This window comes from Cajanus cajan, chromosome 9 (assembly GCF_000230855.2).
Source record: "Cajanus cajan strain Asha chromosome 9, NIPB_CcT2T_4, whole genome shotgun sequence".
Classification (NCBI taxonomy): domain Eukaryota; kingdom Viridiplantae; phylum Streptophyta; class Magnoliopsida; order Fabales; family Fabaceae; genus Cajanus; species Cajanus cajan.
This window is the reverse complement of record NC_138525.1, coordinates 55,055,893-55,069,656: the sequence shown is the minus strand read 5'-3', so window position 1 is coordinate 55,069,656 and position 13,764 is coordinate 55,055,893. Positions and strand designations below refer to the sequence as shown.

Here is a 13,764-nt window from a genome sequence, read left to right as displayed (position 1 = left end):
GACACAAATTGCGTGTAGAGAGAGAAAGACACATATCACAGAGTGGTGCGAGAGAGAGAGAGAGAGACGGTGTTTTCTTCTGTAACTTCCATTTGCTTCAAGCCTTTTCAAGGAATCCAAAGAGGTTGTTGCCAATGACTAAAAAGCAAACGAAGGTTCCTTTCAGCAAGGAAGACGCTGCTTCTCTGTTGCAAAGGTTAGTTCCATTTTTATTTTTCAAGTTTTTTTTTCTCGCTGAGGATCATAGTTTAATAATTAATTTGATTTTGATTTTTTTTTATACATCATATATGTATGCACTATGCAGGTATGATGCAGAAACTGTTTTGGTGATGCTTCAGGAATTGGCGAATCATCCACACTCTAAGTTCGATTGGGAGGAGTTGGTGGCGAAAACCACAACAGGAATTTCCGATGCAAGAGAGTATCAGATGCTGTGGCGTCATATAGCGTATGGTCACTCCTTCACTGAAAACGAAAATGAAGATGCTCCACTGGTTTGTATATTACATTTTTCTTTTTAATTATTATTAACACGATGACAGTTTGCATTATAATTTTCGTATCTTCCTTCTTTTTCTTCTTTTATATTGTTTGTTATATCCTCAGTAATGTTTTGATGTTTGTTGTTTTTTCATAGATTGGATTTGGAGACCAAGCCTCTCATGGCTTTATCTTGTTCTTAAATCTATGATTTAACTGACTTTTTCAAAGTAATTAAGTCATGTGAGGATCATTAGCTTCCTTGTGCGTGTTTTCCTGGATAGATCGAAACCGAATATATTCTGTGCGTTTTTTTGGGATAGAACCTGACTATACATGAATCCGTTGTATGTGTAAAATAAATTTTTAACACTCCAGTGTAAGATATTCTGGAATGTATGGAATTGGCTAAATTCATTCAAGAAAGAATTTATTGCTAGGTTTAGTCCTCTTTTATGAAAAGATTCGATTATCAAGTTAATTTATTATAATAATTTGTGTGTTTATTCTTTTATGCTACTGTTGGATATATATAAGCGAGAATGAGATTATAATTTTTAGAGGTTAAATTTATGAGTTATGAATATATACGTAATCACGTTTTCACCTTTCTTTTATCACGAGATTATTCTATTTTGCTTTTATCTTTTCTTTTTATCTCTTTTTACACTTTTGCTTTCTTTCTATCTATAATTCCTTCCATTTATTTACCTTTATTCTTTTCTTAAAGTTTATGTGTATGTTGTTACATTGCTTTGCTTATATTTGTTCATGTGTGTACTGCGCCGCCTTAGTGTCTTTTGCTATGAAAAGTTAAGAGTCCTTTTTATCAAAAGAAAGAGAGTGTACTATACTACCTTTCCTGTGTTAGCAAAGTCAATTGATAAGAATTAAAGGCATGCAATATTATAATTAATATTTTCATAAATATTTTAATTATATAATTTTTTTTTTCTTATTCCTCACCCCGAGCCCGAGGGAACCTATGAGCCCTAACTCTATAGTGTTTCTGCACCATGCAAATAGCTACAAATCAAAGCTTTAATAACACTTAATCTAAAAATATTTTATCAGTCTTAGTTAATTAATGAAGTACCAAGTTTGTGTTGTAGCCTTTTATTCAATTTTTCTTGCTTTGAAAATCTTAAAATCAAATTTAGTTATTCTGTTAAAAAAATCCATAAATTTCTAATTCATAAAAACTACTTTGTTTTCTTTTAGATTTATATTTCATGATGAATATAAATCAAATTTAGCTACAAGTCAATGTTCATTATTTTATTGTATCAAGTGGTAGTAGCCGGTGAATATAGTTGAGTTTGACATTAGCATAAATATTCACCACATGCATGTAAATTAATGAACATTGTAAGCCACCATCTACATCATTATTTTAATTACTATTTTGATCTTGAACTTTCTTTTCTCAAATCAGTTTTGCACTCTATCATGTCTTTTTGTTTGATTTGTTATTCTTAATTAAGTTATTGAATTTGTTTAACACTTTCGTTCATACATACTTGGAGTCTTAGTTGCAGGATGATGATAGTGACTTGGAGTGTGAACGAGAAGCATTACCCCGTGTAAACAAGGAAACTGCTGCGGCATGTGTAAAGGTGAAACCTATCCAGATATGCTAAGATTCTGGTTCTTGGTTAATTATATATTCGCATCATGGCATACTCTCCAAATTTTAATTAAATATATATTTCAAATATGGAAGAATATGTATAACATTTTCTTAAAGAAGATATTTAACTTGAGAAGAGGAATCTAGGGTATTTGACTGCCCAGTCATTCCATTTCTTATTGCTATAAGTTTCTTCTTCCATATCTTATGAAGATGAACCAATTGGGCTTGAGTTCGAGTTGATTTTAGAATTTGATTCTCAAACACTATTATTAGCTCATGATAAGGGATTGTATTCTTAATCTGCATTCGGGGTTACTTAGTTATTATCTACGTATGGGAGATAATTCTGCCCGAGCCAATATGGCAACATATTAAAAACTTCGGGAACATTTGTTTATAAACTACGAGGTCTAGTACCGTTTGGATAATTTATTATTTATTATTTTTTATTATCCTTATAGTCTGAAGAGATCGATTCTTCTTGTTTTTTCCTTAATTAATTTTATTTCCTATTATTGTCTTGAAATTATATATATATATATATATATATATATATTTTATATGAGGAGAGATTCACTAGCTTCAAAAGTAGATATATTTAAATTTATTTTGATTAATAACTTATATTTTATATTAAATTTTAGTGATTTAACCTTTTAAAAAATTTCAAAAATTATTTAATACTCCATTTAATTAATTCAAATTGATAGATAATTATAAAAAATACTTTATATGTTGATTTGAATCAACAAAAAGAATATTAAATAATTTTTAAATTTTATAAAAATTTACATATTTTATCTAAATTATTAAAATTTGATGTAGAATATAACTATTAAAAAAACTTATTTTTGGAATAAATTGATCTTTTATATATATATATATAATTATATATATTTGGTAGCATTAATTAGTTAAACTAGATAAATTTTAATTAACAGCATGAAGAGTGTGGCCTGCGTGAGAGTCCAGCTAATCTTAAAAAAAGTGGATCCAACAAATTAAAAGTGGATCCTACAAAGTTTTTTTTTTCCATCATAAATATAAAATAAAAAAAATTTGTATCCCGATCCATGTATATTCCATATATATTTACAAACATTATCTCCGTATATATACTCATGCTTTGCTTCTGACTCTGAGGGTTAGCCTAGCTGACATGTTAGTGGTGCATAGTAACACTGTTTTTTTTTTGTTCTTCTTATACAGGCAGAGTTCACTTTCGTGTGAATGTTTAAACTATCTATGATAGTTAATTCTTGTTCTTCAGTTCTGACAAGTGTCCTACTGTAAAATATTTATTGTTTAGGTAATGATATCATCTTTTAAGCTGAACGAGTGCATCTCTACTAGCTCAGTGATTCAGGCACCATTAACTATAAATGTTCCAGTCCTTGATTCAACTACAATTGCTAAAGAAAGTTCACAATCCTCTAATCTAAGGACGCAAGAGACAGAAATTATTTTTCCAGTTACTGTTAAGAGAAAGCCACTGCCCCCCAATATAAGAGCTGTTGAAACTGGTGGAGGGTTAGTCAGTAGCGACACATCCATTAAAAAGAAAAGATCAGCGTGGTCAGAGGAAGAGGACATGCAACTACGGGCAGCTGTTCAGAAGTGGGGTGAAGGGAATTGGGCGCATATGGCTAAAAGAGATGACTTTCCTATTAAGAGAAGTACCTCACAGTTGTGTAAGGTGATTTTTCCAGCCCTAAACTGTGAACTTATATAACCATTAATTATTTGTTATTAATATGTTTTTTTTATTTTATTTTATGAGTGGTGTACTATTTTCAGGCTTTTAACCAGTAAATATGTTAAGCATGCATGATTAACATATGTTATCAGTATCACGTTGATCAAATGATGAGTAAAGTGGACCTTTCAGATTTTGTTTTCTTCTACTATCGGAAGCAACTTTGTTTGATTTTTTAAAATTTTTTATTTTAATATTCTAAGACTTTATTTTAAATTAATCTAATTCGGTTAGGAGGTAAATAAAGTGACACTGAAGTTTTTTAAGTATCTTGACATCTTATATGGAAGCATATTGAACATTCAATTTGAATGAAAAAAATAGGTTTGCATGTAGTTGAAATATATTTCTAATCTATTAATTTTATATCGATTAAATCTATTTGATCTTTTGACAACTAACTAAATATATATTCCGTTTGTTTAATTTTTTTTATAAAAATATTTTTTAATAAAATAAGTACTTTTTGCTTTTTAATGTATTTGTCTACAATTTTTTAAAAGAAACAATCCTATTATCTTCTTAATTATTTTTAAAGTATTTGTTTAAAATCATTATTTTAAAGTTTAAACAAATGGAACAATGAAAGGACATTATTTAAATGTTGTTAGAAGAAAACAAAGAGTTTTATTTTTGTGACTTTGTCTTCCTCTTCGGATTTTGGATTTCATGCTTCAATGAAATGATGTGATGAATAATGGGATTGCATACAAATGTAATATCTTGCGCTTTTATTTTTTTTATTCAAATTGCAGACCTGAGTTTGTTTTCTCATACAGATGCCTAATGTGATGATTGGAGTTTATTTTGAGTTATTTGTGACTGCGTGGATTTAGTACCTGTAGAACATATTTATTTTTCATGTTGCATACTGTTGTGGATTATTTAATTACTTGCAGAGGTGGAGCACCTTACGAAAGAAAGAGGATGGCACCAGTTGATAAATCGTCTCAACAAAGCTTACAATCTACCGCCGAAAGATTCGTTTGTTTTTATCCATTTACCAAACAATTCAAAATATTCAATTTAAATTTTTGTTCAATTAATTATTAGTGATTTGTTTCTATCCTAGGCTAATCTAATTTTATTCTGGGAATGTATACATAATTACAATACATAAATATACTTGGTTTCAACATTCCCAATTCAAATGAAGCAAAATAACTCTTTAATTTGAATGAATCAATATATCCCTTCATTTTAAATAAAACAAGATTACTCTTAATAGTCCTGACAAATGATGATTGATATAGAATTCAGCAAAAATTTAAAATCATGAAATGCTAGATTTCTATTTTGGTTGCAGGTGTAACCAACTCGTCATTAAAAATATAGTAGGAAGAAATAATAGAAAAAAATTCTGATATAAAGATTTCCATTATTATGTAAACCAAAAACTCTTCGATTTAAATGAAATAACACATCTTTTGTTTTGAAATTTTCATCGTTATTATTATTTTTAAACAGATCAAGAAAAATATAAAAAAAAAAAACTAATCAACTGATTTAAACTATAACCCCTGCTTCATTCTTCATAAGCATAGGAATTAAGGAAGGAATAGCAGAGGTGCAGAATTTCCATGAAGGGTGATTTTCTGACCCTCTATAAATATGGGAGGTCGAAATAAACCAATTCAGATTCGGCAAAACTTTAATGTCTCGTAGACTCGTACTAGTTATAGCACGGATGAGAATTGAAAAGTATGACAACCATCTTTGATCAATATATATTTCATTGATAACGTTTTGAAGAATAAATATTATGAGGGGTGTGCTTGGTTTGGAACATGTTGGATGTCAATGTCATTCAAAGTGGCAATAAAAAGTGCTTTTAGACATATCCTTCCTACAATTCAATTATCGAATCAAAATATGATGTTTGACCATCTCCTTGTGTCCAACTAAATTCTTTTCCTAACGGTCCCATTTTCTTAGTTAAATATGGCGGAAAAAGTATATATTTAAAACATGTATGCTTATTAATGTTTATGAAATTAAACATTTAAAAGGAGACATACTTTGACATGAAATTTACAGAAAAAATCATTTGTTTTCCCTAATATGTGAATACACAAGAACTAGTGCATTATAAGAAAGGGTTGTATGTCAAAATATGAAATTAAATGCAGCAAGACTACTCGTAGGGTAGTGGAAGTTGATCTTATTGTGGTTCGGGTGCTTCAGTGATACTGTATTGTCTGTTAAATGTTGGATTGACACATGCAAATAGAGATGGGTGATGCTTTTGCTTCTTTAACTTGACTCCAAATAAGAAAGATCTCAAGGGTATTCGAGCACGACTACTGGAGTGTTTCATATGAGCATTACTCTTATTAACATTACTATCAGTACCAATGACTCCATCTAGCTCATCTAGTGTCTTCTCGACGTCATCCTTCATTCCCTTCACAAGGCTAAGACCTGCTTGCAGTTCGCTTGCAACCTTGCTGTTCTCTTGCTTCATGTTGAGAATCTCACCCTGAAACTTTGCAGCTTGGTACTTACTCATTAGCTCGGCCTCTTCAGCACCGGATTCCATGTTTGCTGCTCTTGCAATCTCATCTTGGATGTTGGACAAAGATGAGTACCTTCCTTGCAGTTCATCCTGCAACACTGCATTGTGTTCCACCCACAGTGATAACTCAGTTCTTATCTCTCTTAGGTGTCTGAATATTGGCTTGAGTTGAGATTGTATAGGCTGTGGTTTAGAATATGAATACCCTTCAGACTTCTTGTTTTTTTCCCTTATCAATTTTAGCTCAGCTTTTAAGTCCTGAATAGAGTTTTGGAACTTTTGAATCTGATGAACTGAAGTGCTAAACCTCAGCCAAAACTCCAGGTTCTCTTCTAGCAAATCGTCAATGTCCGAACGGAATTTCTTTTCCAAATCTGAAAGATCATGGCACTTATCTTGATGTGCCATCAGCTTCTCTAGTGTCATTCTCATAGATGATAAGGCATTATTTCCTGTTCTCTCAGATTCAACTTGTTCTGCAAAATGGGATTTTGCATCTAAATTTGAAGATGAAATTTTTGACTCCGCTTCTTGACCTGCTTTTTGAAGAAGCCCTTCATGTGGCGTGTATTTGTATTCTGTGGTGGTGGTGTAGGGACTTTCATCCGGATTTCCATCTGGACAGTTCATCTTCTGATGTAAAATCTGTATCTCTTTATCCTTTGTCACAAGAGCATTCCTCATTTCCCTTAGCTGCAAGGGAAATTCTATATAAGAGTGGAGGTCATTGTCCTCACTATTTAATACCAAAGCCATAGCAATGTACTCTATTTATAAGGAGAAGTTCTTGTATTGTTTAGACAATAATATCAAAACATTCTACTTTGTTTTATAACTACTATTCTCTTTTAAAATAAATGGAGCTTTTCTTTCTTAATCTAAGAATATTTATGCAAGTGGATGTTTGTTTTATACTTAAAATTGTGAATACCATACTGCTAATAATAAAATCATGCTAGAATATTTAATATATTCTATACTTGTTTTGGAATTTCATCAATAAGTTAAATTATACATATTAAGTAAACGTTATAGATTGATCATTGCTTACCTGAAGTGTCAACTCAAAAATGCTGTCCCGATTTTTCTTTTCCACATCATTGAGCTTCACCCTGACATCCTTATAATTCACTAAGACCGAAGTGTACTCCTCCAGCAGAATCTTTTCTCTGTCATCTAATCCACTTATAAACATCTGCCTCCAATTAGGTTGATCTTCCTCACTAGCTTCCAAATCATGTGATTCAGTGTCAAGGTTGCTCACTGTATCAGATAAATCATCCTTATCTGGTTGTACCAGCTTCTGAACACTTAAAGTTCTATCACTCAAATTGGACCTGTTATCATCCTCATCCTTTATTGTCGACAAGTTAGCACCAAGTTTTTCAGTCCCTGGTTTATCATCAGCAGCACTTTTCTTCTTGTAAAGTACCAAGTTCTCCTCCCCCTCCTCATCTTGTTTCATGTAATTCAATTTTTCAGAAAGGTGCTCAATGTTACAGCTTGCTTCAGTGAAGTGTGTTTGGAGGGTGTTGTCTTGAGATCTGACACTTCGGTTGAGCATTTTAACTCTCTGCAACTCATCCTCCAATTTCTTTAGCCTCTGGTTGGTAGCTTCTGAGCCTTCTATGAGCATTTCCTTGTCTTCATTCAACTTCCTTATGTTTGTGTGAAGTTCATCTGTTTCTGATTTTAGTGTCTTTACCAAACCAGTCTGAGATGAAACCGCAGTTTCCAAGGTAACAACCTTATTTACAAGCTCATCAATGCACTCAGCCATTTCAGTCACAGTGAGGGTATTACCTGAATTTTCCTCCAACTTTTGTTTAATCTTCTCTCTCAACAGCCCCACATCATGCTCCTCTTGCTCCAAGTGATCCATCTCTTCATCTATGCATTTTTTATCCGTTCCTGCACTCTCAGGAACTTGGTCTTGTTTACTCATATATTTAGAAATGAATTGGTCTCTAAGGGTCTCAAACATCTCGTGAGCTTTCTTAACCTTTTCATACTCCTCTTTAGCTTCTTTAGATGATTTTTCTTGTATCTCTTGCAACTTTTTCAGGGTCTCTTGGCATGATTTTAGAGCTGTGGCTGCCATCAAAGCTCTAGCATCATTGTCTTCTATCATTGTACCAACACCAAACTCATCTTGCAAACTGCAAACTCTTTTCTGCATTGATGTGATCTGGTCTTCAATCTCCCAGTACTTTTCATAGGCGCGTTCATACAAACTCCTCACAAACTCTTTCTCAGTTTGTAATGCCAATATTTCTTTCTGAAGCTTGTCAATTTCTGTTAAGGCTTCAACCTTGGAAAGACCTGAAGTCATAACGTTTGGAACATATTTTGCAGAGCTACTAGACCTCCTAAGATTGCCCTTTCTGGAGAGAAACATGGATGGACTTCTAAACTCCTTCTTTGGTGTCTTGGGAACTTTAGGAATTGTTGGTTTATTTTGTGTTTGTTTGTTGTCGGGGACTGGTGTTGATGAATTAGTTCCTGTGTCACTTTCTTCTTCATCATCTTCTTCAATTTGACATGGAACTTGGTCTGGGAAGACGCTGGCTATTGTGCGGTTTGCACTTTGGAGTTCCTTTGATAAATGATCATATCTCTCTGCTAAGGCTTTATATGCTCTAAAGGCTTCTTGCGCAAAATTTACCAGCTCTGGCCTCTTCTTGTAATACATTTCAGCCCTCTTTGCAAATGAGTCCCCCTCATCACACAGGATGGAGAGGGTTTCAGTAACCTTCTCCTCCATATCTGTTATTATTCATAGACAGTAAATTTTATTCAAAAAGTTAAAGTAAATTCATTTAGATGAGAACTTCAGTTCTTAGAAACACAGGGAGGTTTATGCACCCATGAAATTGACACAACTATACCATTAATCTATTTTCCTATGTTTCTACCATTTTGCTTCACTTTCTCTAAAATCATGGATTAATTCTACACCATGTCTTTTTATGTGTACATAACATGTACCACCCCAGACAATGGTGCATAAAAGGTAACTACTATACATTGAAAGAAAAACATAATGTTTATGCATGTGAGTTGCAAGGAATCATGATCAACAAATTTCCACAAATTTTCCCAAATAGTTAGGGAAATCAAGAGAAAATGAGAATGTTGGTCATTCTAAAATTGCCTGAAATTTTTATAATTTGATACCTCCTAGGTCTTATGTTGATGAACCTATGTTTTTATGTTACTAGAGATATTGGAAAAAGAAATAAAATAAAAAAGAGTCCAGATTGATTATTGAGGATCAATTAGATACATGCATACTAACAAACGTACCTTGGAGGCTTTGATCCAGCCATTTTGACTGCTTTGTCCTGATGTGGCTGGCCCACCACCATGTATATGCATTGCTTGCTGCCCTTTGCAACATTTTTGTTCTAGGTAGCAATCATACACATTCAACCCATTGAAGTAAAACCTTGGTGATGAAGATTTACTGAAGCCAACAATGTGATAGACAAACAATGATGCACAAAATTTCTGATCAGAGAAAAGCTTTGATTTTGATTGACATGGTGATTAATGAAACTGAGGGGAAAAGAAACCCATAGGTTGGCGAAAATGTCCTCTTATGGGGTACACATGGAGAGGAGGATACTTCGCCACATGCATACGTGTAAGGTGTTGGCTCCTTTGAAGTGCTCAAAAGTTGGAGGGCTTATATTCATAAATTTTCCTTGTTGGGTTGGTTTAGCCAGGCTGAACCTAAGAAAAGGAATTTAACAAGAACATAAATACTTGGTCCTTTTTCTATTATGATGGGTATGTTTTGGGAAAGTTTTCGGTTGCTATAGTAACAACGAGCTAATTAGTTCTAACTTCCTCACCATAATTCGACAGCAATGGTATGTTGCAAACTGTTTCTTTCATGCATTAGGAACCCATATGTGTCTATGTTATTAGACAAATATTATTTATTTTTTTTTAAAAAAGAACTTCGATGAAAGTAGAGATGAATATTAATTTTCGTATCTCTAGGATTCTTACTAATAACCTTTTTCATAATTCGATTAACCACTTTTCTTTAGAAAAAAATGGAACTAACGTGAATAAAAATGTTTAAAATTAATACGACCGTAAGATATTACATGTTAATTTTCCATATAATTAGTTAACGTTGTTAATTTGTTGTCCTTGGGATGAGGGCATCCGCATATCGGTTTCTGTTAGAAGATTATATGCTGGAAAGCCTAGAAATAAAAAGTTACATAGTGCAATTATTTTGTTTTATTTAGATGATTGTTTCCGATAGGCCAAATTCTAGATTGAGACCAACAAATGATATTGGGTAAACTAGATTGAGAATGCACTCGTGGTGAATCTAACGCAATTTTTCAACACTATTTTTTGTTGGATGGATCATTTTAAAAGTTTAAAATATGTTTAATTATTAGAGACCAATTTAAAAAGTTACAAGTAACTTTCGCATATTGAAATTTAAAAGTTTAGAATGTATGTCAATTATTCTTAGATAAGGATCAATTTAAAAATTATTAATAATTTTTAAGAACTAACATGAATTAATGTAAAGACTAAATCGTACTCTAAACATACTCTCAAGAATTAAATTGATGCCTTAATAAAGGTAAAAAAAAAAAATCTTTAAAACAAAGTCTTCAATTTGATTCTTTAACTAAACAATATTTTAAAATGTCCTTATGATGTGATATTTTTTTTTCTTCAAATCAGATGTATATGTTTCTATGAACACATTGAATTCTAATGTTACACTTAATGTGTCACGTTAATTATTGTAATATCATTTATGAACTCTTGTCTATCTAAAAGCTAATTTAGTGGACAAAAATTACTTTTAAATATTTTCTTTTAGTTTTTCATCTTTAAGGGACAAAATTATTCTTGTTATGTACTTTTAAGACCAATTTAATGGTTTAAACTTATTTTTTTTTATCAAAAAATACATATAATATTATATAGGTTAAAACTCTTATTTGGTCCCTTATAATATTTTTTGTTTCAATTTAGTCCCGCTTTAATTTTTTGTTTCAATTTAGTCTCCAATAATTTAAATTATTACAATTTGGTACTTCTGTCTAAATAATTTAAACGGAGCTAACTGTTGGCCACGTAGATGTCACGTAGATAGATGCTAAATTTTTTGAATACACATGAAACCAGAACGGCCCGTTCTGAAACCAGAACGACCCATTCTAAAACCAAAATGGCCCGTTCTGGGTTGCACTCTTGGTGTGTAAATTTTGTACCTGAAATGGACCGTTCCAGATGCCAAATTTACACACCAATAGTATAATTAGAACGGGCCATTCTGGTTCCAGAATGGTCAATGCCTACGGTTCACGGTTGTGAATCGTGCAATGAAAAAGACCCAAGGTACAAAATATTTCAAACACTAGATTTGATAATATTGTCAATGGGGATTGATAACTTCAATTGCTAAACATTTGGGCTATAAAGTGTATCATTAAGTACGATGCAGTGTATCACTAAGGACAATGGTAGTAAGTTTTATTTCATTGTTAGTCAAACTGGAGTGAATCACTTACTACTAAATTGACACTATACAGTCAATGATGAAACGAAACGATGTTTCCCCTTGAAACAACCTGTTCTTGAGGAGTTACAACCTGAATTTTTGTGGTTTGTTTCCTTTCAGCGTTACCCAGATGATTTCCTTTCTTAGTAATTTCTTTGAACTTTTTTAGTATATGTTATGTTCTGAATTTTTGTTTTCAATTTCTAAACCATATTTCTGTCTTTGAATTTATGATATGCTATGAATTTTTATTTTCAATTTTTGAATCACAATGCGGCATTTTGGTCGGCGCATGCATGAAGTTGGCGTTCTGAAACGGGCCGTTCTGAATCCAGAACGACCCGTTTTGGTTTCAGAACGGCCCTTTTTTATGCACTCATAGTGTGTTAAATTTGCATTTGGAACGGTCCGTTCCAATTGCAAAATTAACACATAACATGTGCATGCAGAACGGGCCGTTCTGGTTTCAGAACGGGCCGTTCTGGTTCCAAGTGTATTCATGAAATTTGGCGTCCATCTACGTGGCATCCACCTGGCATCCACGTGACCAACAATTAATTTTGTTTAAATCATTTGGACGAAAGTTTCAAATTGCAATAATTTAAATTATTGGGGATCAAATTGAAACCAAAAATTAAAGTGGGACTAAATTGAAACAAAAAAATATTATCAGGGACCAAATAAGGGTTTTAACCTATTATATATGAGATACAAGGAGTACTTAACTCATATATAAATAACAAATTCCTAGATAATTTAAAAAAAAAATAGAAAGAAAAACCCTTCACCTTGGTACATATAACTAAGATCTAAATTTAATTCAATAATCACTTACTCTCCATTTGGTACCTCACTTTTGAAAACAATATATGTAGCCATCAAATCCATATGAAGGTAAGCAATACAACCCACCTAGCCCCTTACATTCTTTCCCTATCAGACAATAGCAATGTTGTAGAAAATGATTTCTATAATCCTCTAGCATCACCACTTGACCCCTTAGCCACTTATAACATTGTTTCCAAATAGATGAGGAGAAAGAGCATGAAAACCAAAGGTGAAAAGCACATTCCTCTTCTTGACAACAAAATGAACATGATAAATTTGTGGTATCCAACATAATTTTTCTCCTGTGTAGTTTGACTTTTATATGTATTCTATCTAGTAATGTTTTCCATGCAAAAGATGAAACTCTAAACAGACTAGTATACCTCATAGGCAACCAAATATAAATGAATATATAACAACCCCTAGTTGATGTAGCCAAGTATATGCAGATTTGACTACGTAGTCACATGTATTATCTTCCTCCCATATCAAACAATTAGCAAAGTCTTGTTTTAAGTTTGAAGCATATATGTCATGTAACAAGTTTTACAATAATTGTTTTTCCCCATTCAAACTACTCCCTCCTCCATCTTAGATTCCATTTCCCAATTCCTTCTATCTAACTTCCCACCTTTACAATTTTATTGGTTTGTTGCTTTAGGGTCGCATATAACCTACTATATTTTTAACATAGATTTCCCCATTTGTCCATTTATCCTCCCAAAACTTCACATTTTCCCCATTCTCTAATTTCCATGCTATTTTTTTTTTCAAATTAACTCTTGGTCACCAAATTCACACACATTTCCTAAATCTCTCCACCATAGTGACCCATTCCTAAGTCTTCTTTCATCCATTCTACCCTCATTGTCCCTATATTTTGCTCTCATTCTACCCTCATTGTCCCCATATTTTGCTCTCAGTACCTTACACCAAACACTTTCTTGTTCCTTCAACATCTTCCCCCTCCATTTTCCTTATAAAGTCCAATTAAAAGCCTCTAA

At 32.4% G+C, this 13,764-nt stretch overlaps 2 protein-coding genes across 3 annotated transcripts; one reads left to right on the top strand and one right to left on the bottom strand.

The window, feature by feature from the left end:
• On the top strand, positions 1 to 4,918 carry LOC109815025 (uncharacterized). 2 transcript variants are annotated; one of them, XM_020379605.3, is made up of 5 exons: positions 1 to 196; positions 308 to 497; positions 2,022 to 2,099; positions 3,426 to 3,812; positions 4,772 to 4,918. In XM_020379605.3, the coding sequence occupies exons 1-5, from the start codon at positions 135 to 137 to the stop codon at positions 4,811 to 4,813; spliced, it is 759 nt and encodes a 252-aa protein (XP_020235194.1). In that variant the 5' UTR covers positions 1 to 134; the 3' UTR covers positions 4,814 to 4,918. The 2 variants fall into 2 exon arrangements, with proteins under 2 accessions (XP_020235194.1, XP_029130517.1); XM_029274684.2 differs by having other exon boundaries at positions 2 to 196; positions 2,016 to 2,099.
• A 927-nt stretch (positions 4,919 to 5,845) lies between these two features.
• LOC109815004 (protein NETWORKED 2A) lies at positions 5,846 to 10,252 on the bottom strand. The gene is made up of 3 exons (XM_020379574.3): positions 9,694 to 10,252; positions 7,439 to 9,153; positions 5,846 to 7,080 (listed from the first exon to the last, which is right to left on the bottom strand). Exons 1-3 carry the CDS (start codon positions 9,785 to 9,787, stop codon positions 6,034 to 6,036), a joined length of 2,856 nt encoding a protein of 951 aa, XP_020235163.2. The 5' UTR covers positions 9,788 to 10,252; the 3' UTR covers positions 5,846 to 6,033.
• Between the last annotated feature and the right edge of the window lie 3,512 nt (positions 10,253 to 13,764).